This window comes from Balaenoptera physalus (assembly GCF_965194825.1).
Source record: "Balaenoptera physalus genome assembly, chromosome: 7".
Lineage (NCBI taxonomy): Eukaryota > Metazoa > Chordata > Mammalia > Artiodactyla > Balaenopteridae > Balaenoptera > Balaenoptera physalus.
Genome location: NC_138886.1, coordinates 120437968 through 120464704, shown reverse-complemented (window position 1 = coordinate 120464704; position 26737 = coordinate 120437968). Strand labels below are relative to the sequence as shown.

The 26737-nt window shown below is 42.8% G+C and overlaps 1 protein-coding gene across 2 annotated transcripts in view; it reads right to left on the bottom strand.

Annotated features, from left to right (window-relative positions):
- The window catches only part of AADAT (aminoadipate aminotransferase), a 31522-nt gene extending 5166 nt beyond the window's left edge, over positions 1–26356 (bottom strand). The window contains exons 1-12 of one of the 2 annotated variants that reach the window (XM_082468987.1): positions 26226–26356; positions 20607–20716; positions 19886–20054; positions 18783–18915; positions 15827–15901; positions 12052–12261; positions 10932–10997; positions 9606–9688; positions 9082–9178; positions 4192–4253; positions 3860–3924; positions 2439–2545 (exon numbers count right to left, since the gene is read on the bottom strand). In XM_082468987.1, coding sequence (XP_082325113.1) covers positions 2439–2545; positions 3860–3924; positions 4192–4253; positions 9082–9178; positions 9606–9688; positions 10932–10997; positions 12052–12261; positions 15827–15901; positions 18783–18915; positions 19886–20054; positions 20607–20673 — 1134 coding nt within the window. In that variant the 5' untranslated portion in view covers positions 20674–20716; positions 26226–26356. Of the gene's footprint in view, positions 1–2438; positions 2546–3859; positions 3925–4191; positions 4254–9081; positions 9179–9605; positions 9689–10931; positions 10998–12051; positions 12262–15826; positions 15902–18782; positions 18916–19885; positions 20055–20606; positions 20996–26225 lie in introns of those variants that run through there. The other variant, XM_082468988.1, reaches the window with a different exon arrangement.
- Positions 26357–26737: the final 381 nt, after the last annotated feature.

Genomic DNA, 26737 nt, shown 5'->3' with positions numbered 1-26737 from the left:
GTAATAATCTCCTTGCAAGATAACCAAAATTTGGGCTAAGGCAGCAGTGATAGAGATTACTTAGAAAAGGTAAAGGTACGTGCAACAGGGTATATGGAATAAAAGAAAGGGACTGAAAAAAAATGACAATAAATATGAAGTCTGTATCCTTAGCTCCTAGTTCAGGGATACACACAAACAGCCACTCATCAAATGTGCTGGAGAATAATGGCATTGATAAGAAAGCAAAAAAAAAAAAAGTAATAAAATTGATTTATTGTCCTAAAATGCACTTAGATGAGTTAAGTCATTTAAGTATTTATTAAGTACTTTCTATGTGCTGTTATTAGCATTAAAACAGTTCATAAAGCATGAGTCCTGTGGTCAAGTACGATGATTACAGGGAATGAGTGACTTTCCCAGGGGAGTGGATTGGCTCTCGGGTCCAGGCAGCCAGTTCCCAGCTCTGACCTCTAGACTGTCTCTTATTCTCTAGCACAGGAGTTTGCCAACAACAACACGATCTGTTCTTTGTACTCACTGCCTCAAGACAAAAGTGATACTAGAAACAGAACTTGGTGTTTACAAAAGAGTGACAAACATGATAAAGGAATTAATTAATGGAGAACGGTTGATTGATTTTGTAAATTGGCAAGCTACACAGAAGCATATTTAGATGTCTCAGCTTAATTAGTGCCTCTGAATGAAATCTAAGTAGACTTATGATTTAAGTACAAAAGGAGGGAAAAAACCCTAGAAGAAATCCTTGCGGGCTAATTTTAAATGAAAAAAACAGTATATAAACTTTTCTGTGTAATTTTAATCATGTAACATAATTGCAGAGCATTATTAAAAAAAAAAACCCAGACTAAAAAATGGGCAGAAGACCTGAATAGATGTTTTTCCAGAGAAGAAATGCAGATGAACAACAGGTACATGAAAAGATGCTAAACATCACTAATCAACAGGGAAATGCAAATCAAAACCACAATGAGATATCACCTCACACCTGTAAATATAGCTATTAACAAAAAGAACACAAATAACAAGTGTTGGTGAGGATGTGGAGAATAGGGAACCCTCCTCCACTGTTGGTGGGAGTGCAAATTGGTGCAGCCATTTTTGAAAACAATATTGAGGTTCCTAAAAATCTAAAAATAGAGCTACCATATGATCCAGCAATCCACTCCTGGGTGTATATCCGGAAAAAAGAAAACACTAATTTGAACAGATACATGCACCCCAATATGCATTTCAGCATTATTTATAATAGCCAAGATATAGAAACAACCTAAGTGTCCATCAACAGATGAATGGATAAAGAAGATGTGGTATGTGTGTATACACACACACACACACACACACACACACACACACACACACTCAATGGAATACTACTCGGCCATAAAAAAGAAAGAAGTCCTGCCATTTGTGACATGAATGGACTTGAGGGGTATTATACCTCGTGAAACAAGTCAGAAAAAGAGAAATAACATGTTATCACTTATATGCAAAATCTAAAAAAATAAAATGAATAAATACAACAAAAAGAAACAGGCTCACATATAATACAGAACAAGCTAGTTGTTATCAGTGGGAAGAGGGAAGGGAGGAAGGACAAGATAGGGGTAGAGGATTAAGAGGTACAAACTATTATGTATAAAATAAAGAAGATACAGGATTTATTATAGAGCACAGGGAATACAGCCAATATTTTATAATAACTTTAAATGGAGTCTAATCTTTAAAAATACTGACTCACTATGGTATATACCTGAAACTAATGTAATATTGTAAATCAACTATACTTTAATAAAAAAATAATTTCATAGCCAAAATACTAGATGGATACAACCTCTTCAAGAAAATGTATCACAAGTGGTCATAAAATCTGGGTGGTAAAATTATGGGCTATTTAAAAATTTTTCATTCTGCTTTAATGAAGTATAATGCTATCATGAGTATGCTTTACTTTCATAATCAGGAAAAAAAATCCTTCTATTGTAAATACTAATGGCTTATATTTATCAAGCATTTACTATATGCCAGGTATTAGTCTAAGTGCTTTATCCATATTGACTGCTTTCATCATAGCAACCCTAAGAGGGAGGGATTCTTATTATCTGCATTTTCCAGATGAAACTCAGGAAGGGCAACTCATCCAGTGCCACATATCAGGGCAGGGCTGGAGCTAGGATTCACACCCAAGGACGTGACTCCAGAGAGTGTGCTCTTAGCCACTAAGCTAATCAGTAGCTGAGCTGAATGACTGTATTTCCCCTAGTTTAGACCAGGAGACTAATTCTGTAACCCAAAATCTATTATGATCTTAGTAAGGAGATAATGTATCTGGTAGGCAAACATTATGCCTTGGGTTGGCGGGCAGTGATAAACATCTCTCGCCATTTTTATTAAGATATTACTTTAAAGAAAAAATATAGCTTTTCTTCCTATTTTACCTCTTTCTTAAAGGCTTTCTCTTCGATCAGTTTTCTTACATCATGAAGGCCCTTAATTTTAACCCATAAAAACATTCCAGCAGTAGGAACATACCATTCTGCCAAACCTACAAACAAAAGAAGAGAAGAAATATTTCCCGAGACCATTTTTGATGATGTCAACTATATCACTGAAATGACAAATTGCAGTAACTGTAAACTAGTATTTCCAAAAAAGTTCCTTTGGTGATAGCATTTTTAAAAAATATAGTTTTAGGAGTCCTGAAAATTGGTGTTCTGAGTTTTATTTTTAAAAGTGAGGGGAGGGTTTGAAAGGGAGAGAGGGGACTCATGTGTATATTTTTGATTTTAGTGGGTCTCAGGGCAGTGCAGGAAATCCAGTGCCATGCCCACCTCCCTTTCTTAGAACTGTCCCTAAGCCAAACGTGGCTCTTTCAATTTTAGAAGAGGATTCCTCAACTCTTTCTAGAGCCTTCTAGTGTTTCAATAAATCCTATCATTTACATAATCGTTCAGAACTCCAATGAATTGAAGTTTTTATCGCAATGTAATTAAGAAGTACTTAAAATTCAGGAATTCCTGGTGTATTTGTAGGCTTTATATTTCATTGAATATAAGGATAGAGAAACCAAGAAGGAAAAAGAGTTATTTTGATTTTGATTATTACCTTTAAAAAAAAAAACCTTGATGTTGATTAAAACCTTTTTTTCAACTTCACTATAGGAAGTGGTAGAATATAGTACTCTTATCAAAAAGATAGTAATTGTGTTTTTACCAGGAATACATAGGGAACAAGATATGAGGGAAATAAGAAGTGAATACTTTGTATTTACTATTATTCCTACAAAAGGCATTTTCAGTGGTGTAATTAAAGCCAGGTTATTCATTTTACTTTCTTCCTTAATAGAAAATAAAATCTAAAGCATTCTGAAATCAAATTAGCAGTAGAAATACTAATGATTAATGAGGTTAATGATTAAAAGACAATCATCTGTAATGAGAAATCCACCTTAGAGTGTACTTAGTTTGTACTATTGTACTATTTTGTCTTTATAGAGTCTAGTTAGAAAAGGAATATGTTATGTCATAATTCCTTTTCTATTTGGAGCAAAATTTTGAAAACCTTTTGAGTACAGATATTATTTAGCTTTAAGTAGATTATTGCTGGTGTTAGACTAATTAGCCATTTTTCTTTAAACCACAGATTCTTTGCAGCAGTCAAGTATAGTAGAAATGCGTAGAATTGTGCCAGGGTTTGTGCTGTTACTTCTGAGATTATTTATAAGGTAACATTTTCTTGACAAGAATACTCCTGGACCCTGTTTCCTTCCCCAGGGTTATTAACAGTACTCTGTGGTGTGTATCACTCACTCATATAAGGGCCACGGTTCATCCCAGGACAGGATATAAGTTCCACTCACCACTTAACCACTTGTCTGCAGCTGCCAATAATGCATCCCTTTGCTTTCTATAGAAATCAATAACCCTAAAAGAACAATAAAACAAAAAGGTGTGTTTAGTACATTGATTGCAGAAATTAAAAGCCTCTGAAGTCCAGTCTGTAAGAATCTGTTTTCTATCTTGATGAAAATGTTGAATTCTTGATGAGGGAATAGAAGCATATTTATTTGACCTGTTGGGTGGTAAACTTTTTACCATTGTGGTTTTTCCATTATTTTGGAATAATTCAAAAATGAAAATTAATAGACTCAAGTCCATTTCTATATAAAGTATGGAAGCTAAAATACAATACCTGTCTACATGAGCCAGGAAGCCCTCTTCTCCCCATTGGTACAGAAGCTGTGATACCAGGAGCTAAAAGGGATGAGACAGTAATAAGGTCATCATTCATCCTCTAAAATGTGTTTTTTGCCCAAACGTAAAAGCAAACCACTCTTGATCATGTGCAAACCACCCTCAGAGGATGCTACAAGCTGCACCAAGCTTTGTAGAGCTAGCGATTTATAATAAGGTTGATTATTAACAATGACAAGAATAATAGTAAAAATAACAAATATTTATATGGTCCTTCCTATGTGCCGGAAACTGCTGTACCATATGAATGTATTTCAGCTAAGTTGATCTTTGTAATACCCTTATTAGGCAGGTCATTTCTAATCTACTGAGGAAGAGATTGAGGCACGAGGTGAAGTTAAATTTCCTGAGGTCACTGCTCCTCAAAGAGCCTGGACTAAATCAGACTGTGCAGCCTGAGATCCACCCAATAACTGCTGCCCTGGATGGTCTCTAAATATAAAACACATACAGTCGTGGAGGGTTTCTACAGGCGTGTGCTCCATGCGCCATGTTTCTGTTTGGCTGAAGGCTTCCCTAAGCTGTGCGGCTGACAGGGTCTTGGTGCTCCGGCTTGGTGTCAGGCCTGAGCCTCTGAGGTGGGAGAGCCAAGTTCAGGTCATTGGACCACCAGAGACCTCCAGGCTGCACATAATATCAATCGGCAAGACCTCTCCTAGAGATCTCTGTCTCAATGCTAAGACCCACCTCTACCCAGTGGCCAGCAGGCTCTAGTGCTGGACGCCCCATGCCAAACAACTAGTAAGACAGGAGCACAACCCCTCCCATTAGCAGAGAGGCTGCCTAAAATCATACTAAGTTCAATCACACCTCAAGAAACAAGAAAAATCTCAAATAAACAAGAAGAAAACAATAGCAAAGATCAATAAAACTAAAAGCTCGTTCTTTGAGAAGATAAACAAAATTGATAAACCACTAGACACACTCATCAAGAAAAAAAGGGAGAAGACTCAAATCAACAGAATTAGAAATGAAAAAGGAGAAGTAACAACTGACACTGCAGAAATACAAAGGATCATGAGAGATTACTACAAGCAACTATATGCCAATAAAATGGACAACCTGGAAGAAATGGACAAATTCTTAGAAAAGCACCACCTTCTGAGACTGAACCAGGAAGAAACAGAAAATATAAACAGACCAATCACAAGCACTGAAATTGAAACTGTGATTAAAAATTTTCCAACAAACAAAAGACCAGGACCATATGGCTTCACAGGCGAATTCTTTCAAACATTTAGAGAAGAGCTAACACCTATCCTTCTCAAACTCTTCCAAAATACAGCAGAGGGAAGAACGCTCTCAAACTCATTCTACGAGGCCACCATCACCCTGATACCAAAACCAGACAAAGATGTCACAAAAAAAGAAAACTACAGACCAATATCACTGATGAACATAGATGTAAAAATCCTCAACAAAATACTTGCAAATAGAACGCAACAGCACATTAAAAGGATCATACACCATGATCAAGTGGGGTTTATCTCAGGAATGCAAGGATTCTTCAATATACGCAAATCAATCAACGTGATACACCATATTAACAAACTGAAGGATAAAAACCATATGATCATCTCAATAGGCACAGAAAAAGCTTTTGACAAAATTCAACACCAATTTATGATAAAAACTCTCCAGAAAGTAGGCATAGAGGGAACTTACCTCAACATAATAAAGGCCATGTATGACAAACCCACAGCCAACATCATTCTCAATGGTGAAAAACTGAAACCATTTCCTCTGAAATGAGGAACAATACAAGGATGCCCACTCTCACCCCTGTTATTCAGCATAGTTTTGGAAGTTTTAGCCACAGCAAGCAGAGAAGAAAAAGAAATAAAAAGAATCCAAATTGGAAAAGAAGAAGTAAAGCTGTGACTGTTTGCAGATGACATGATACTATACACAGAGAATCCTAAAGATGCTACCAAAAAACTACTAGAGCTAATCAATGAATTTGGTAAAGTAGCAGGATACAAAATTAATGCACAGAAATCTCTTGCATTCCTATGCACTAATGATGAAAAATCAAAGAGAAATTAAAGAAACACTCCAATTTACACTGTTAGGAATAAACCTACCTAAGGAGACAAAAGACCTGTATGCAGAAAGCTATAAGACACTGATGAAAGAAATTAAAGATGATACGAACAGATGGAGAGATATACCATGTTCTTGGATTGGAAGAACCAACATTGTGATAATGACTATACTACCTAAAGCAATCTACAGATTCAACGCAATCCCTATCAAACTACCGATGGCATTTTTCACAGAACTAGAACAAAAAATTTCACAATGTATATGGAAACACAAAAGACCCCGAATAGCCAAAGCAATTTGAGAAAGAAAAACAGAGCTGGAGGAACCAGGCTCCCTGACTTCAGACTATACTACAAAGCTACAGTAATCAATACAGTATGGTACTGGCACAAAAACAGAAATATAGATCAATGGAACAGGATAGAAAGCCCAGAGATAAACCCATGCACATATGGTCACCTTATCTTTGACAAAGGAGGCAAGCATATACAGTGGAGAAAAGACAGCCTCTTCAATAAGTGGTGCTGGGAAAACTGGACAGCTACATGTAAAAGAATGAAATTAGAACACTTCCTAACACCATATACAAAAATAAACTCAAAATGGATTAAAGACCTAAATGTAAGGCCAGACACTATAAAACTCTTAGAGGAAAACATAGGCAGAACACTGTTTGACATAAATCACAGCAAGATCCTTTTTGACCCACCTCCTAGAGAAATGGAAATAAAAACAAAAATAAACAAATAGGACCTAATGAAACTTAAAGCTTTTGCACAGCAAAGGAAACCATAAACAAGACAAAAAGACAACCCTCAGAATGGGAGAAAATATTTGCAAACGAAGAAACTGAGAAAGGATTAATCTCCAAAATATACAAGCAGCTAATGCAGCTCGATATCAAAATAAAAAAAACCAAACAATCCAATCCAAAAATGGGCAGAAGACCTAAATACACATTTCTCCAAAGAAGATATACAGATTGCCAACAAATACATGAAAGGATGCTCAGCATCACTAACCATTAGAGAAATGCAAATCAAAACTACAATGAGGTATCACCTCACACCGGTCAGAATGGCCATCATCAAAAAATCTACAAACAATAACTGCTGGAGAGGGTGTGGAGAAAAGGGAACCCTCTTGCACTGTTGGTGGGGATGTAAATTGATACAGCCACTATGGAGAACAGTATGGAGTTTCCTTAAAAAACTAAAAATAGAACTACCATATGACCCAGCAATCCCACTACTGGGCATATACCCTGAGAAAACCATAATTCAAAAAGACATGTACCACAATGTTCATTGCAGGTCTATTTACAATAGCCAGGACATGGAAGCAACCTAAGTGTCCATCGACAGATGAATGGATAAAGAAGATGTGGCACATATATACAATGGAATATTACTTTGCCATGAAAAGAAATGAAATTGAGTTATTTGTAGTGAGGTGGGTGGACCTAGCGTCTGTCATATAGAGTGAAGTAAGTCAGAAAGAGAAAAACAAATACTGTATGCTAACACATACATATGGAATCTAAAAAAAAAAAAAAAAAAGTTCTGAAAAACCTAGGGGCAGGACAGGAGTAAAGATGCAGACGTAGAGAATGGACATGAGGACTCGGGGAGGGGGAAGGGTAAGCTGGGACGAAGTGAGAGAGTGGCATGGACATATATACACTACCAAGTGTAAAATAGATAGCTCGTGGGAAGCAGCCGCATAGGCCAGGGAGATCAGCTCGGTGCTTTGTCTCCACCTAGAGGGGTGGGATAGGGAGGGTGGGAGGGAGACACAAGAGGAAGGGGGTATGGGGATATACATATGCATATAGTCGATTCACTCTGCTGTACAGCAGAAAGTAACACAACATTGTAAAGCAAGTATACTCCAATAAAGATGTTTAAAAAAAAATTAGTTCCAGAAATTGAACAAATGTTATGATAAAAATAAAGAGATAAATTGACAAAAAAACAAACAAATAAACCCCCCCAAAAACACATACAGTTGATACATGAAGTTATACAATATATTCAGAGATTTTCTATCCAAAATGGAAGTTCTAAATGTTGTAAATGGATAGTGAAATTTGGTTGATAACAGATACAGAAAATATGGAAAAAGTCCCCAACTTGATAAAACACGGGGACACGTGCACTTTGTGGAGTGTATAATGTCAAAGAAATGTCCATTCTACATAAACTACACCTTTTGAGTTCTTAGGTAGCAGTCCTGTCCTTATCTTTGGTTCTCAAGATTGCCTTAGGGATGGGTCCAATCATTTCTCAAAGCTTGTGAAGAAATGTATACATTCGCCACAAATAATTTTACTGTATTTAATTAAAATACATTCCAGCCGCTGTTTGTAGGGAGCTTAGCACATGGGCAGTGAAGGCAGACGTCGGGCCACCACGCGGGTCTGGAACCCTTGCTCTCAGATTCCAGGACAACGAAGCTAACGGTGTGTTACTTCACCAAACCTCTTCCGTCCTGTCGAGTCCAACACAGTTTTTATGGGATTCCTGAGCTAGATGCCAGGACACAGATGAATAAGATCTCTGACCCTCAAGGAGCTTGGTCTACACTGTGAAACAGCACCAGGTCCATTCAAATCTCTTTTGGCTTTTAGAGCAAACATCTGCTGTGTGTGGTCTCCTAAATGGAACTAGAGATGCAATCAGTGATTTCTCTCCCTGCCACGTTCACTCAGTCTTATTTGCCAACATCTCTTTTGTTTTATGATCTGATTCAAAAAAATTCCTATTTCCTAAGTTGTCCGTACCTGGGCAAAAGTGCTGGGATGCATTGTTGAAACTTGTATGTGTAAAACAATTCTCTCGATCAAGGGCTTTGGACCAGTTATAAACCCTATTCGCAACCTGCACAAAGAGAGAAAAGGCACAATACCAACCCTGCATTAACAATTAATACCATGTTAGTGATTTCATGGGGGAGAATTTTGTGACCTGGGGACAAACACACTTAGACAGTTAACACATTCTAATAAAACTACTTATTTAAAATACACATTTAAACTTAATTGTACACTTAAAATAGACCATGTATTTCTAAATGTGCTCTTTCGTAGATGTAACCAAAAACCTGACCAGTCCCCCTACAGCTATAATTTAATGGCCAAGTATCTTTGACCACAGGGGACAGATTGGGAGAAAAGCCTGGTATTAATAGTCAGTCAAATGGGGAATACAAGCATCTTAAATGAGAAGAACTGTTTGCACTAAGAGATGCTGAGGTGCAGCCTCTGTCGCCTGTAGATGCAGCCTGAAGGCACAGCCAGGGCCTTACCCAGAGGACAGGACTTTGGAAAAGGAGTCAGCTCGGATGACACGCCCATCAACGTCCATGGAGAGAAAAGTCGGTGCCCAGGGCTGGAAATGGAAGAAAAATACTGTTGGTTTGGGAAGTCTGTTAGAGACCGTATCCCTACTTTGTGCAGAGAGTGGGGAGGAATGGATTTGGAGAACAGTAGGACAAACATCCTTTTTCTTGTCTTCATCTCAGCCCTTTGAGGTGGAGTAAGAACCAGAGATGCATGTTCTTCTATTCGTATCTGCCGATCTTCACGGCTTTTCTGCCAAACACACACACACACGTCCTCTCACTTGCTCACGATGCCACTCCCGTGAGTTTAGGGAAACCTCACACCGGACCTCCTTGTCCCAAGGCTTGAGATCCAGGATGAACAGATTTCAAGGAAGGATTCAAGAAAAAGTAGTTTGGAAAAGACCAAAACGAAGAGGGCCATCAGCATTCAGGGCTGTTTAGAAAGAGAATGCTGACCCTTAGACCAACTAGAAACACAAAAAAGGTGCAAATGAAGATGAGCAGTGTAGTCGGTGTGCAATGCTGAAACTTCCATATTTACTTCACAAGTAAATGCCAACGAGAAAGGGGGCCATGGTCGTGTTGAAGGTGGGCGGCAGGCAGACATGGTATTCAGGCCAACTAGATAAAAAGCCAAGAGTTCTGTTTCTTCTCCATAGATATAAAGTGGGGACTGAGTCCATGTGTTTGTTCTGTGCAGCCCTGAGAGCAAATGCAGTGTTGGATTTTGAGGAATTGGGCATTGGGAGTCTGTACCACTACCGTTGTCTCCTAGGAAACCATGCTCGTCCACAGTGGTGTACGTATATAGTAGGAAGGGATCTAAAAGTCCATCATTCTGCAGGTAAGTCCCCGGCCCTAAGTGACAGGGATGGCGAGTGGGCAACATGATGCTAGGAACGCCCCTCCTCTGCCCACCGCCACCTCACTGACTGAGCGCGGCCCTCCTTCTCCTTCAGCCTGGACACGCTCCCAAGTCCTCGGCCCATCAGCCACCCGCGAGAGACCGAGGTTGACACCCAAGGAGATGCCCACTGCATAACCCTGGTACAATGTCGAAGGAGCCACGATCTGGATTTGGGTTCCAGACGACCCTCACCCTTGACTCACTCGACCCTCCACATGCCTGGCACAGAGAGCCAGCCACTGTTCTAAAGGTAAGGAATTTCTAGAAAGAGCAGTAATACCAGAGATGAAAATACTCAGCAGCCCGGCTAAACTCAAATCAGCGCAGTAGCTTACAGCCACTTACCTACTGATTGTGGGCTGAGTTGACACTTCACTTACCTTGTTGAACTGCATAAAATAATAAGGATCATCTTCTATGATGAGGAAGTCATATTTTCTTGCGAGCTAAAAAAGTTAAAGGAGCATATTTATTGCTTCAGATCGCTCGAAGATGAAAATCACTTGGAATCATAGTTCTTTGTACTCATTCATTCATTCACCCAAGAAGCTACTGAGGGCTCCCTGTCCTGGGAGCAGGATGAAGACAGGAACCAGCCCTGAAAGCTCTTTCCTCAGGGAACTTACATTCTGGTGGGAAAGACAGAACAAACGTGCGCCAGTGGATAGTGAACAGAGGACGATTAGGAGGGAGGCTTTGAGGGCTGGGCGGAAGGTTAAAGAGGGTCATGTTTGAGAGAGAGAGAGAGTGACACGGCAGCTCCAGGAGAGCTCAGGCTGGCAGGAAGGCTCAGGCGTGCAGATGACGGGGGAGAAGATTTTAGACTGAGGGACCAGGGGCGAAGGCCCTGGGGGTGAGAAAATACTTGGCATGTTTAAGGGATAGACGTTTATAGAAGGCATAGGTGTGTAAGGGACGGAAGGAAGGCTGTGTAGCTGCAACAAGAAGGATGTGGGAGACCCTAGCCTGAGAACCAAGGCCCAGGTCGCATCACCGTGCGTGGCAGGTGAAGGACTCTCATCTTCTTTCAAGTGCGGGGAAGCAGCTGGAGGAGGGCTTATAGATCTGCACTGGAGCAGGAAGGACGCCAGGAGCAGGGGAGGAGCTGTGAGGAGGGGGGCAGTCACAGGGCCCGGGAGGGCGGGTGGCCGAGGGGACGGTGGGTTTGGATAACGTTGGTGGTGGGAGCCACGGGATGGATTGGAGGTGGGGATGAGGGGAAGACAGAAGGAAGAGAGGGGAGGAAGAGGGGAGGAAGAGGTGAGTTTAACACTACACGAACCGTAACATCTCTTTCAACCAAAATATCAATTAAAGGGAAAGGAAAACCTCATAGTCAGCAAGAGCATAATAGTTTCTTTAAATTCATGGGGACCCTTTTATTAAAAATCATCTTCCTTGAGAGCGAGAGGCTAATCAGAGAAGGAACTTGCAGAGCGCTCTTCTAAAGGGTCAGAAAGAAACAAGAGCACAGGCACGGAACCCATGCTTTGAAAATACCTCGTAGATTTCCTTTTTGCGGTTAGTTGTTAGTGAGTTCCCGGCAGGGTTGTTGCCATTTGGGACAGTATAAAGAAATTTGGGGGTGTTTTTCTCGGGGTTCTTTGAATCTTCTGGTTTCCATCTGGAAAGTATTTCTCTGAGGGAGTCTGGAATAATCCCGTGCTCATCACTGGAAACATTAATCATGTTGCAGCCCAGAGGTTGCACCTGTGGAGGACAGGAGGAAAGAAAACCCAAGACTCAGACATGGTACAAAATATCCTAGTCACTGGTTCTTACAGTAACGAAAATGTTACCATTTATACCCTTAAACACAAACCTGCACTCAGCCCTACACCCAAGGGCTGAGGTTGTATTTTCTGATTCCATTGTTGCCCCGGTTAAACTTCCATTATGGTTCAAAAATATCCCCTGTCAATTCCTAGAGGAAGGGTAGACTTCCCTGCTCATATATGTCAGGCTTGGCCAGGGGTCTGGCTTTGGTCAATAAATTGCGTGCAGAAGTGATGGGTGTTCCTTCCAAGCAGAAGCTTTAAATCCCAGCTTGTGTCTCTCGTCCCCTGTTCCCTCTGCTCTAAGACTGGCAGCGGTCCAGATGACGCTGCTTCTGTCACTCTGGGGCCTGGGATGAAGATGGCCTGGCACAGAGCTCGGGGGCCTGACCGTGGACACGGCGTGTGAGGGAAAGACAGGACTTTGCAGCCATAGGCCAGTGAGATAAGGAGTCAGCTATTCCACAGCATAACCCAGCCTCTTCTGACTGTATCATCTTTATAATTATGGTTAGAACTGCTTCATAAAATGGGAGTTTATTAAGGAATTTTTTTACAAAGTAAATTAATCATATAAAGCATCTGTGATGCTAATACGTAAAATAGTTATAAGCAGAGGTGATATTAAAAATATTGGACAAGTGGTGTAGCATGGGCACTTCAGATACATCCTGTAGGCCCCATGCCAGGCCAGCATTAGCTCTGTACCATGGGGGGTTCAGGGTGGTCTTAGGAGAGGGGCCAGGGGAGCCAGGGAGCATAATGGCAGTGGCTCATCAAGGCATGTGGAAGTATTTCAATACTGTACCAATTGCAGAGGCTGAAGTTGAAAGTAGTGGCCTTGCTTATAGACATAGTTTTATAAAAGTCTTGTATTTTTATGTTCATAAAGAAAAAATTGGGACTTATTAATAACAAGCAAAGGAAACCATCAACAAAATGAAAAGACAACCTACAGACTGGGAGAAAATATTTGCAAACAATGCAACTGACGAGGGATTAATTTCCAAAGTATACAAACAGCTCATACAGCTCAATATCAAAAAACAAAAAAGCAAAAAATAAACAATCCAATCAAAAAATGGACAGAAGACTGAAGTAGACATTTCTCCAAAGAAGACATACAGATGGCCAACAGGCACATGACAAGATGTTCAACATCCATAATTATTAGAGAAATGCAAATGAAAACTGCAATGAGGTACCACCTCAAATGAGTCAGAATGCCCATCATCAGAAAGTCTACAAATAATAAATGCTGGAGAGGGTGTGGAGAAAAGGGCCTCTGACATTGTTGGTGGGAGTGTACATTGGTATAGCCACTATGGAGAACAGTATGGAGGTTCCTTAAAAGACTAAAAGTAGAGTTACCATATGACCCAGCAATCCCACTCCTGGGCATATATATGGAGAAAAGTATAATTCAAAAAGATACATGCATCCTAATGTTCATAGCAGCACTATTGACAATAGTCAAGACATGGAAGCAACTTAAAATGTCCATCAACAGATGAATGGATAAAGAAAATATGGTACATATATACAATGGAATATTACTCAGACATAAAAAAGAATGAAATAATGCCATTTGCAGCAACATGGATGGACCTAGAGATTATCATACTAAGTGAAGTAAGTCAGAGAAAGACAAACATCATATGATAGCACTTATATGTGGAGTCTAAGACAAGGATACAAATGAACTTATTTACAAAACAAACAGACTCACAGACATAGAAAACAAACTCATGGTTACTAAAGGGGAAAGGTGGGGAGGGATAAATTAGGAGTTTGGGATTAACATATACATACTACAATATATAAAATAAACAGCAAGTTCCTACTGTATAGCACAGGGAAGTATATACTCAATATCTTGTAATAACCTATCATGCAAAAGAATGTGAAAAAGAACAGATATATATATATCTGAATCACTTTGCTGTATACCTGAAACTAACATGACATTGTAAATAAACTATATTTCAGTAAAAATTAAGAAAAAAACCCCAATAATTGGGTGAAGTTCTCAGAAAAAAAATGCGAACACATATATTAGTAGTCAAATGTAGACTTATGCACTAAGTGAGAATAATCCAAACCCTACTTATGGCAAATTTAAAAGGTCTTAGACTTTAAAAACACATCTACATGAATAAAACGAGTTGATATTGGGCCATGAGATAAACACACATGGACCGTCATTATATTCCCTCACAGCGTGGCATTGGTTTCTGTTTGGGCGTGTGAAAACGTGTGTGCATCGTGCTATTTACATAGACACAAGTTTTACATTTACAGGCATTGTGTAATCTTACATCTTTGGAGTTTAGGAAAATAATGAATAATTAGTATCCAATGATTAAGGCCATTATTTTACTTTAGTTTTTAAAATTGTGGTAAAATATATATAACAAAAAATCTGCCATTTTAACGTGTGGGATTCAGTGGCATTAACTACATTCATAATCTGTGCATCTCTCACTATCAATTTCCAAAATCTTTTCATCACTCCAAACAGAAACCCTGTAGTCATTAAGCAACAACTCCCCATTTCCCCCTCCCCCAGGCCCTGGTAACCTCTCATCAACTTTCTGTCTCTATGAATTTGCCTATTTTTGATATTTAGTACAAGTGGAATCATACAATATTTGTCCTTTTGTGTCTGGCTTCTTTCTTTGAGCCCCTGCAGTGATGGGCAGTGCTTTACTCCTCAGAGAGCCGGTGAGGCTGATGGTTAGACAGTTGTTACATTGAGTTGAAACTGTTTTCCTGTAGTTTCCATCGTTTGGTTCCAGTTGTATGAACCTGAGAACATGCACAGACAAATCTAAGTCCTCTGTCACATGGCTAGCTTTAATGTACTTGAGGACAATTCTCATGCCCCCGTGGAGTCTTCTCTTTCTGCAGAAAAGAGCATAGTTCCTAAAACAATTCAACCTATGGTATTATTTCCATTTGTTTGTTCACTCTGGTCGCTCTTCTCCGACTGTGCTCCAGTCTGTATTCACATCGACCCAAAAGTATTGTGCCCCTGACAGTGGTGTGTTCTGACCAGGGCACAGCAGAGCAGGTGATCCGATTCCTCGTTCTGGATATCAGAGTCCCATTAATTAAGACTGGAGAGGAAAGTCCTAATCATACCATGTTACTGTACAGTTATTCTCCATTGACATATGATCATCCTTAGGCGTGTGGTAATATAGATGGTAGTGAAAAAAAGGTCTTTGTAAATTAAGTCACATTTCAGGTGAAATATTAAGAAATCTGGACATGATTTTGCACAACCCAATTTTAGCACCCCTACATTTAGACTTTGTAAGAAGAAATGTGTAAAGCAGAGGGTACATTTCACATATTTTGCACATATTAATGATTCTCCCATTTAAGAAGAAAGATGCTATTTTATGTTTCAGTGGACAGATAATTCTCAAGATGCAGTGGTTTCTTCTTATTTGTTATAAGAAAGAGAGTTGCCTTTTGTAGAAATGTGTACTCACAGCATGAATTGTTCCTGAGTAAATAGGTTCATTTACGAGGATATTATCTCCAGGATTAATGATCATTTCAAATACCTAACAAAAGAAGCATAGGTTAGCTTGGTTAGTTTGGTTTCCAGTCTTAGAAACCACCCCCCCCCCCGCTTTTTTTTTGTTGGTTTGGGCTCACTAGGATTCTAGAGAAGGAGTTGGCAAGTTTTCTGTAAATGCCAGATGGGATGTATTTTGTGAGCCCCAGTGTCTCCATTGCAACTACTCATCTCTGCCTCAAGGTGAGAAAACAGCCATAGACAATACGTCAGCCGATGGTGTGACTGAGTTCCAGTAAAGCTCTACTTACAGAATCAGACAAGGGCTGGCTTGGCTCTCAAGCCACAGTTTGCAAACCTCCATTCTAGGTTGAAAATATATATATATATATAACTGGTTTGGCTCCTAAAATTCATGTATTCCTTCTTGGAATAATTTAAAAATCTTTGCTCTAATCCAGGACCTATGGAAATAAACTGATGAGTATAGCGGGATGGTTTTTACCCTCATGGAGGTGCTAGCCCACTGAAAGCTAGATTCTAATCAAATAACGACTCAGATAAATGCATATGTAAAATCGGTGATAGGCACTATTACGTATAGATGCCCATGCTCTAAGTGCTCATTGTAGGAGGACTTGGGCACTCAGGGAACTTAGAGCAATCAGGGAAGGCTTCCCTGAGGAAGTGATGAGTAGGAGGAGGGGTGACAATATGTACACAGTTTGAGAAACTGAAAGAATCCTGTGGCTTGAGGTGGAGTGTGAAGTGGAAGGAGGTCAGAGGGAAGTGGGCAGAGAGTGTCCCAGGGAGGCCTTTGGGCCAAGTGAGCCCAGTGAGAATTTTAAGTAGAGGGCAGGACCGGGGAGTCAGGTGACCAGACAGGCATTTGAGAAAGTCATTCTGGCTGCAAACTCAAAGTATCAAAAAGGAATGAGAGGGCTTCCCTGGTGGCACAGTTGTTGAGAATCTGCCTGCCAATGCAGGGGACATGGGTTCGAGCCCTGGTCTGGGAAGATCCCACATGCCATGGAGCAACTGGGCCCGTGAGCCACAACTACTGAGCCTGTGCTCCGCAACAGGAGAGGCCGCGACAGTGAGAGGCCCGCGCACTGCGCTGAAGAGTGGCCCCCGCTCGCCGCAAGTAGAGAAAGCCCTCGCACAGAAACGAAGACCCAACACAGCCATAAATAAATTAAAAAAAAAAAAAAAAAAAGGAATGAGAGTACTGGTGGAGTCTGGGAAGTTTTTAGGCTCATTTGGGAGGTTTTTTGCTGCAGTCTTTGGGAAAGGTAAGGGTGGTCTGGATGGGGTGATGATGGCGGGGCTGGAGAGAACTGAGCGGCATTTAGGAAATCAGAACCAGCAGACGTAACTGTGGACTGAGGGGGCGCGAGGAAGGAGAGGTGTCAGGAGGGACCCCTGGATTTCTGGCTGTGCAGGTGGGGAGGTGGTGGGAGGGGTGCCACTGACTGAAAAATACCCCCAACGCTGTCTGTTCTGAGGGAGGAGCAGGTGAGTGTGCTTTGGTCCATCCCAGGCTGGATCAGGTGGGTGGCTGGCTGCGTGGATGTGCAGGGAGCCTGGAGTTAATGGCATGGACGTGATCGCCTGGGTGTGATGCCCAGGGAAGGAGTGTGTGTGAAGGGGAAGGAGGTGTGGGGGCCCAGCCTCACGGGGCTCCCATACATTAATATCCATCCTGGAGAACAAAGTGGGAGAAATATTAAACCAGATTCCCAGGAGGCCTCTGTAACAAGCATGGCTCTAAGCCAGTGAGTTACTGATGCATTTGGCCATCTATGCTATCTTCCTCTTTGATATGACCGATGCTGCAACAGGCAAAGAAGAAACTTTCTTGTGCATCTTTCTGGAAAAAAGAAAGGCACATAGTGTTCTTTCCTAAGAAAAGAAATTCACCGAAGTCCTTTTTTTCCCCTACTTGTCTGGGGCATCACAAATATTTCTCTTCAACAATAAAACTGAAACAGCAGCTAATCCTTTTGTTTTTCCTAATTAAGTCCAAAAAGAGGGAGGAAAATTATAGTCTTATTACTTTAATACATTATTATGTAATAATAATTTAATTAAAATTCATTAAAACTAACCAGCTTTCACATTTACATAAAAAAGAAGAGCAAGAAATCTACTCTGCTTTGAGATAAACAAGAGTCATACTTTCATCTAGATGTGAGGACTGAATATAGAGCCTCCTTATCCAGGACTAATTATTCATGAAAAAGAAAAGAAAAAAAATAGATGAAACAGAGAACCATATATGCAGTCTCTTTATCGGGGGACCCCCCCCCCCACCAGTGGTGGTTACCTTTGTGGAGTCCCTGGAACCCAGGAGAGAGGCAGAGAGACAGAGAGAGAGAGAGAGAGAGGGAAAGAGAGAGAGAAAGTAACCCAGAGGAGAAGTCAGCCACAGACACAGACATATACATAGACCTGGAGAAGCACATCCAAGAGGGAGTCAGGGTACAAGAGGCAGCCGGCACAGACGATGACACCAGTAGACACACAAAGGAATGACGTTTCATCTCAGGGGTATCAGGATACACCCTCGAAGAATTTAAAAGTCATGCATTGAAATGTCATAACCACAAACATAACTGAAATGTAGCCTGAATCTCTGAGCTAGATGAAACTAAGCAGTGCTCACTAAGCTGCAGGTAGGGGTTGAGTTCTTCCTGAACAGGAATCTTGTCCTAATGACTCAGAGCTCTGGGTCATTGATGGTGGGATCTCTGTTTAAGAGAAATCAGGTTGGTGAATGTCTTTAAGTTCTGTTTATGATTCTAGGTGAAGACAAGGAAGCCTTCGTAACCCACAGAACACGATGCTCTGTGGCTAAGGGAGAGATGGCCGTCTGGGTGAACGTAGTATTTGGTTCTTCCCGCGGGTGCCTTTCCCTCCAGTCTTACCTTACAGAGACCTTCTTGGCTGCCACATGTGACACACATGTCCATTTGTCCTTGGCTGGGTGGATAATGGATGGTGGGAGGATTATGCAATTTTACTTGTAACTGTTTCAGCCAGGATAACAGCTCTGGGAGTCTAAAGCATAAAATGCATTTAAAAATTGACAGTAGTGAAAGTCATAATAATAGTAGATAGGGACTAAATGGTGGCTTTATAGCAGGCACTTTAAAGGTCCTCAAATGCTTTTTGCCAATATTAATATCTTTACTTAAAAGACAAGGCAACAGACTTAGAGATTAAGAAATCCACATAAAGTTAATCAGCTGGTGATTAAAAGAGCTGAGATTTGAATCTACAGCTTTCTCATTCCAAAGCCTGTACTTTCTCTTTTACATTAGAGCACTCACTGCGTAATTAATTTTTTGTTTCCCTTAGGGAGATTTCTGTAGGATACCTAAAGTGCAGGTTCAGTAAGTTCTTTGCATCATGGAAAGAAAAGCTTCTGTATACATTATATACAATACAATTTTTATGCACCCAACATGCATTATTCTTCAATCACAGAGCAAACAGGCTTTAATAAAGTATAATTCATAGACACTCTCTAAGTTACCCTTTATCACTGGAAGAAGACCAGCTAAGGAAAGCTTTAGAATATGTGTTCCAGTTGCCTTTATGAGATTAAACACATCTGAACTGAGGGCAACACGCTTACATAGCTGCCTGTTTAGAAAGGGAACATAATCATTAAAAAATTTCCCCACGACCTAAACTGGCTGCTTCCTGGGTCATCCTTTTCCTCCTTTCTCCTACCCTTCTTCTTTACCTAGCTATATTCTCTCTTTTCTTTTCCCATCTCAGCTCAAATGGAACCACCTTCCAAAAACTTCTCCCTCTCCTAGTCATATAAGGTTGAGAAGCAGTCCCTGGCGTCTTAGGCATTCAGTATCATTGCTGCAATTATTTTTTCTTCTAAAACTCTTCCCCAAACCTTCCTCACTGCTGAATACCCAGTTAAAAAACACACAGGTCACTTTATCAGCCGGCTGTAGAATATTGCTCATGAAAATGAACCAGCAAGGTTACATTATCTACTGATCAGTACCCAGCACTCTGAGAATACTGCAGTGCTCTCTTCATCATCTCTTCATCAAACTGGATGGTCTCTTTGTTGTCTGTGGTGATAACCGCAGTCTTGAAAGGGAACGTGTTGGGGTTTGGTGCTCCAGTCGCCAGGGAGAGGACAGATTTCGATGACTTGCCCAATATCTCAGCTACAACAAATAAGGAGAAGAAGAAACACTTTCAGTGAAGACTTTCCTAAACAGAGATGGTTCAGCATGTTGCATTAAAGTCAGTAAAACTTTAAAGTGTAACGATTTCTAGTGATAGAATGCTAGTCCGAAAGAAACATAGAAGATGCCTTTTTTTGTGGACCGACCTCACCGGTGGAGGAACTAAGGAAGAGACACGTGCATCTAAGAAGGCAGAGTGATCAGGCAGACAAGCCAAGGGCCACAGTAACAGAAAACGGTCTTCCACTCGGCCCGTCCCTGCCCGGCTCCGCGCGCACCCCGCTCTGTCCCGCAAACCCGCCCTCCCCACTCCGCACTCGCCCGCACGCTGAGCCGAACCCCGACTCCTGTGCCCGGAAGCGGCCACAGCGTGTCCACAGCGGCCTGCCCTGTCTCTACTGCTGATGGCCCGCCCTCGTGCCCGTTCCAGCGCGGCTTCTGTGCCAGGTCTGCGCAGAGCCGGGCTCAGGCCGCCCCGAGCAGCTCTGCGGGGACCGCCCCCTCCGGTGGGAGAGCAGGGCCCGGACTCACTCATGACTCGAATGGCAGAAGGCTTCCTGGCCGCGCTCGCAGCCGTGATGAACCGTGTGTAATTCATTCTCGGATTCCAAGCGGCAAGCCCCGCCTTAGGTGGTTGAAGACTGGGAAAACCAAGGATCCGCGTCAGTCCTAACCCCTAACCCCTGCAAGGCCGCCTCTGCTGTCCCCCGCGTGTGGTCCGGCGCGCGGAGCCAGGAGAGGCCGCCGAAGGCCCGGCCGGTGGCTGCGCGAGAGCCTGGTTGGGATCCGGCCTGGCGCGTAGCAGGACTGGCAAAGTCCACGGGCAGGTTAGGATGCGGGCCCCTCCCGCCCTGCGCGACGCGGCCTATGGCCACCGGCCGCCCCTCCCGCGGGTTTCCAGCCCTGTGACCACGCCTCCAGGCCCTTCAGCACACCCTCTGGCCTCGCCCCTCCTGGCCGATCCCCACCCAGGCCGGGCATGCAGTGCGTCCCCGCCCCCGGCAGCGCCTCGCGGCCCGTCCCGCCCTCCACGCCCGCAGACTGGTCTCCGCCCCAGGCCTCGGCTCGGCCTGGAGACCTGGCCACGCGCCTCCAACCTGGCCATCTGTCTTGGCGCAGGAGGCGCGGGGAGGCTGGCCGCCTGCCTGAACCAGGGCCTGAGTCAATTTAAAACTCAGTCTGACTCCTGACCCTGCAGCTGGAGTCGCCGCAGTTAAGCGCCGGGTTGGCCGGGGCGCCGGCGGGGATCTCCCCGAGGGGCTGGTGGAGGGGCCTGCGTCCTCTGTGCCCAGGTCCTCGAGGGCCAGCCGCACGGCCTGGCTGCCTGAGCAACAGGGCGCAAAACTCTCCTCTCAGAAGGGTAACTGTAGACAGTCTCCTGGGGAGTCACCAAAGCGACGCGGGTGATTTCCAGCGCCACTGTTTCCAAGATCTGAGCGTTTTAGAGTGAGGGTGGAGTGTTGATAGAAATTTTGGGAGAATCACTCTGAGGGTCTCCTCAAATTTTAGTGTCTCCCCTCCGCTTGGGTTTTTTTTTTACCACTCAGTGTAGATCTAGGTTGCAAGTGTCGATCCAAAAAGATGCCCGTCTTTGGGGCCAGCACCTTGTCCCCTTTTCTCACAGAATAAGCCCGTCCTCCCACTCCCACCAGCTTTAGCCGTGATTTCTCCTTCCTGAATCACCCAAATGGAAGGCACAGGGTTCCCTGTGAGCCCTGAATGAGAGAAGATTTGGAGACAGTCTCTCTTTTTTAATTCTTAAATGGGTATTAAAGAATCATTTCTTTTCACCAATTTCCACCCTGGATTCATTCGTTCGGTAAACATTATTGAGTTCTTCCTGCATGAGTGAGTATTGACCCTCGGCCCAGGGCTTTCTTAGACATAAATAGTTTGGTCTTGGAGACACTTCTGCCCTTAGTAGGTCCTGGCAACCACAGGATAAGACAACCCAGGGAAATCTTTATGCCCCCAGCTGAGGAACACAGGGAATATCATTAGTAAAGCTACTAGAAACCCAAGAGGGGATGGAGTTCTGGATTCAGACTTCAAGTGGTTTAAATCGGGGGTCCCCAACTCCCAGGCCACGGGCCAGTACCGGTCCATGGCCTGTTAGGAACCAGGCTGCACAGCAGGAGGGGAGTGGCGGGCCAGTGAGTGAAGCTTCATCTGTATTTACAGCTGCTCTGCATCGCTCACATTACCGCCTGAGCTCTGCCTCCTGTCAGATCAACGGTGGCATTAGATTCTCATAGGACTGTGGACCCTACTGTGAACTGTGCATGTGGGGGATCTAGGTTGTGCACTCCTTATGGGAATCTAATGCCTGATGATCTGAGGTGGAGCTGAGGCGGTGACGCTAGCGCTGGGGAGCGGCTGCAAATACAGATTATCATTAGCAGAGAAGTTTGACCACACAGAGACCATCATAAATCAACTGCTTGCAGACTCATGTCAAAGCCCTATCAGTGGGCTTCCCTGGTGACGCAGTGGTTGAGAGTCTGCCTGCCAATGCAGGGCACACGGGTTCGAGCCCTGGTCTGGTCTGAAGATCCCACATGCCGCGGAGCGACTGGGCCCGTGAGCCACAATTACTGAGCCTGCGCGTCTGGAGCCTGTGCTCCGCAACAAGAGAGGCCACGATAGTGAGAGGCCCGTGCACCGCGATGAAGAGTGGCCCCCGCTCGCCGCAACTAGAGAAAGCCCGCGCACAGAAATGAAGACCCAACACAGCCAAATAAATAAATAAATAAATAAATAAATAAATAATTAAAGGTGCTAATAATTAAACAAACAAACAAACAAAACCCCTATCAAGGGCAAGTGACAAGCTGCATCTGGTGGCAAGCTTTATAGTGGCAAGTGAGTTGATGTACTTCAATTGTACAGCTGCAGCTGGTGGCAGGCTATAAGTCAGAATCTGACACTTATTTTAGTCCGTGTGTGGCCCGCCCATTATTTTATTTACCACTTCCATCCGTGCCTCTTTCCTGTACTGTGCACTTGTCTCAGTCACAGTTTTGGTAAGCCCACAAGCTAATCCTAGCCAAAATGAGTAAAAAACAAACGTTGCTGGAGAGCTTCTTTGAAAAGGGGGAAAGACACAATGATGAGACAGCAGAAAACTCTTAAGACTGCTAACAAGAAGCAAGCTGCATTTAAAAGAAAATACCGAGTCCTACTTAAATTACGGGTGCATCGCAACAGGTGATTCACATTCTCCAAGCCCGCTTTATATAATATGTGGCTACCGGCTATCTAATGAAGCCATGAAACCTTCAAAACTGCTTCGCCACATGGAGACCAAGCACCCTGAATTAAAAGACAAGGCTTTGGAGTTTTTCAAAAGAAAAAAACATGAACACGAAGAACAGAAGCAGTTACTGAAGACCACCACTTCATCACATGTGTCTGCACTGAGAGCATCATTCTTAGGGGCTAACCGCATTGCTAAAGCTAAGAAGCCCTTTACTGTTGCTGAAGAGTCGATCCTGCCTGCTGCTGAGGACATTTGTCGTGAACTTTTAGGAGAGGCTGCAGTTCAAAAGGTGGCACGTGTTCCTCTTCTGGCTAGCACCATAACTAGATGAATTGACGAAATAGCAGAGGATATTGAGGCACAATTATTAGAGAGGATTAATGTTAGAGAGGATTAACTAATTGTTAGAGAGGATTAATTAATTAACTAATTACGCAATCCAGGTTGACGAGTCTACCGCTGTTGACAACAAGGCAACAGTGCTTGTTTTTGTGCGATATATTTTTCAGGAGGATGTGCCTGAGGATATGTTTTGTGTGCTTTTGTTGCCAAACAACACCACAGCACAGCTGCAGAACTAGTCAAGTCTTTGAATGATTACATATCAAGAAAACTGAATTGGTCGTTTTGTGTCGGTATGTGTATGGACAGAGCGGCTGCCATGACTGGACGGCTTTCTGATTTCACTACTCGGGTCAAAGAGGTCGCTTCTGAATGTGAGTCCACACACTGTGTCATCGTAGAGAAATGCTGGCTAGCTGAAAAATGTCACTTGAACTCAACAACGTTTTGCAGGATGTGATTAAAATTATCAACCACGTTAAAGTACATGCCCTTAACTCACGTCTGTTCGTGCAGCTCTGTGAGGATTTGAACACAGAGCACACACGTCTTCTCTTATACACAGAGGTGAGATGGCTTTCCAAAGGTAGATCAATGGCCAGAGTTTCTGAGTTACGAGAGCCACTCCAGAGATTTCTTTTAGGAGAACAGTCACCACTGGCAGCACATTTCAGTGACACAGAATGGGTCTCAAAACTTGCTTCCTTGTGTGACATATTCAACCAGCTCAATGACATCAGTCTGTCACTTCAGGGGAGAACGACAGCTGTGTTCAAATCCACAGATAAAGTGGCTGCATTCAAAGCCGAACTGGAATTATGGGGGCGACGAGTAAACATTGGGATTTTTGACATGTTTCAAACATTAGCAGAGATTTTGAAAGAGACTGAGCCAGGGCCTTCTTTCTCCCAGCTGGTACATGATCACCTATCACAGCTTTCAATAGAGTTTGAGCGTTACTTCCCAACCACAAAAGACCCCCGAACTGGGAAGGAACGGATCCGCGACCCATTTGTGAATAAGCCAGGTGAATCGACTTTGTCCGTGCTAGAAGAGGATCAACTGCTTGAGATCGCAAGTGACGGTGGCCTTAAAAGTATGTTTGAGACAATTTCAAATCTCCATACGTTCTGGATTAAAGTCAAGGTGGGATATCCTGAGATTGCCACAAAAGCACTGAAAAGCCTGCTTCCCTTTCCAGCATCCTATCCTTGTGAAGCGGGGTTTTCTGCAGTGATGGCACCCAAAATGAGATCACCGAGCAGAGTGGACATAAACAACACACTTCGGGTGTCACTGTCTCCCATCACCCCCAGATGGGACCATCTAGTTGCAGGAAAACAAGCTCAGGGCTCCCACTGATTCTGCATTATGGTGAGTTGTATAATTATTTCATTATATATTACAGTGTAATAATAGTAGAAATAAAGTGCACAATAAATGTAATGAGCTTGAATTGTCCCGAAACCACCCCCCTGACCCTGGTCTGTGGAAAAATCGTCTTCCACGAAACCGGTCTCTGGTGCCAAAAAGGTTGGGGACCGCTGTTTTAAATCCCACTTACTGATTTGCCAGCTGGGTATTTTGCACAAGGTACTTAATCTTTCTGGGCATCCGTTTGCTCACAGGGCTGTGGGCAGGATTAAATCAGAGAATCTCTGAAGCTTCTCAGCACAGTGGCCTGGTCATTGTAAAAGCATTCAGTGACTGTTAGCTGTTGTTACAAATAGTAACAATGTTCTTAGCAAAACTTAAGGACTCAGCCTCCAAATGGAAATTTTTAAGGCAAATTATGTCCTTAGTTAATTCGTGTACACAATTAAGAATCTCTGTGAGGTTATCTATTTTAAAAAGTGTTGCCTCTGAATGTTCCTAGAAATTAGCTCAAGAAGCTCTAACATCTAACTAAGTTAGAGACCATAGTTTATTATGAAATAAAACTAGAGATACTGATGTTACTAGATACTTCAGGATTTTTCTCCCCCTTTTAATTAGTGTGGTTCCCTTAGATACTTAATACAACTTAAACTTCTTCCCTTTGTCAGTAGGAACCTGTTTGGTGAAAGGTGTTTGGTGTTCTGAGCCAAGAAAAAAAGTAAAGTTTAGCCTTTGTAGCCATATTCATGCACAGGTCTGTGCTTCTTATACTATTTATTACATACAGACATTTTTTTAAAGTGTGGAACTCATCCCCTGACCCCCTCACACACACACACACACACACACACACTTCCAATCGATGGTAACAAAACTAAAGGAGACAGAAATAAAGAGATTTCAGGCCACCTCGTCATAAGATGCAGGCTCTCAAGCTTCATGGGTTTGCTGAATTTTCTACTTGGCTGCTGGAGTTGGACAGGTGAGAGGCTGAGGGTGCTGATTGGTTATGAGGTGGTGATGATTTAGGTCAGGTAGAGAGGCAGAGAAGTGGCCCAGCAGGGCGGCTACTGGAACGCAGGGGACCTGAGGGTTGTGCTTAGAAAATGCAGGCAGAGAATGGCCAGAGTGGTGGGAAAGGGTAGGCAAGGGCTAAGTCGGGGACAGCTTACCTGACAATCAGAAGCTGAAAACTGAAGAGACAGTTGATTGCCAGAGAAATCCAACAGACCAGACTTTGAAATTGTCAGGAGCAACCGCAGAAGGAGTTCTTTGCCGGGTGTGGGGTGAGTGAGCAAGGTCACAGCTCAGGCTGCCTTTTAAAGACTTGGCTTAGGACTCCTGGGGACAGAATGTATGAAAGGGCCAGGGCTTGTGGACCCAGTCATCCTCTAAACATTTATTGAGTGCATCCTCTGTGCTGGGGGCTGTAACACCTTTAAAGAGATGACGGAGACCAGCCACAGGTCTGGAGGCTGGAAGTGCAGGATGAAGGTGTCAGCAGGGGTGGTTCTCCCTGAGACCTGTGACCAGGAATCTGTTCCAGGCCTCTCGACTAGATGCTGGTGGTTTGCTGGTAATATTTTTAAAAATTTATTTATTATATTTATTTATTTTTGGCTGCACTGGGTCTTTGTTGCTGCGCGCGGGTTTTCTCTAGTTGCGGCGAGCGGGGGCCACTCTT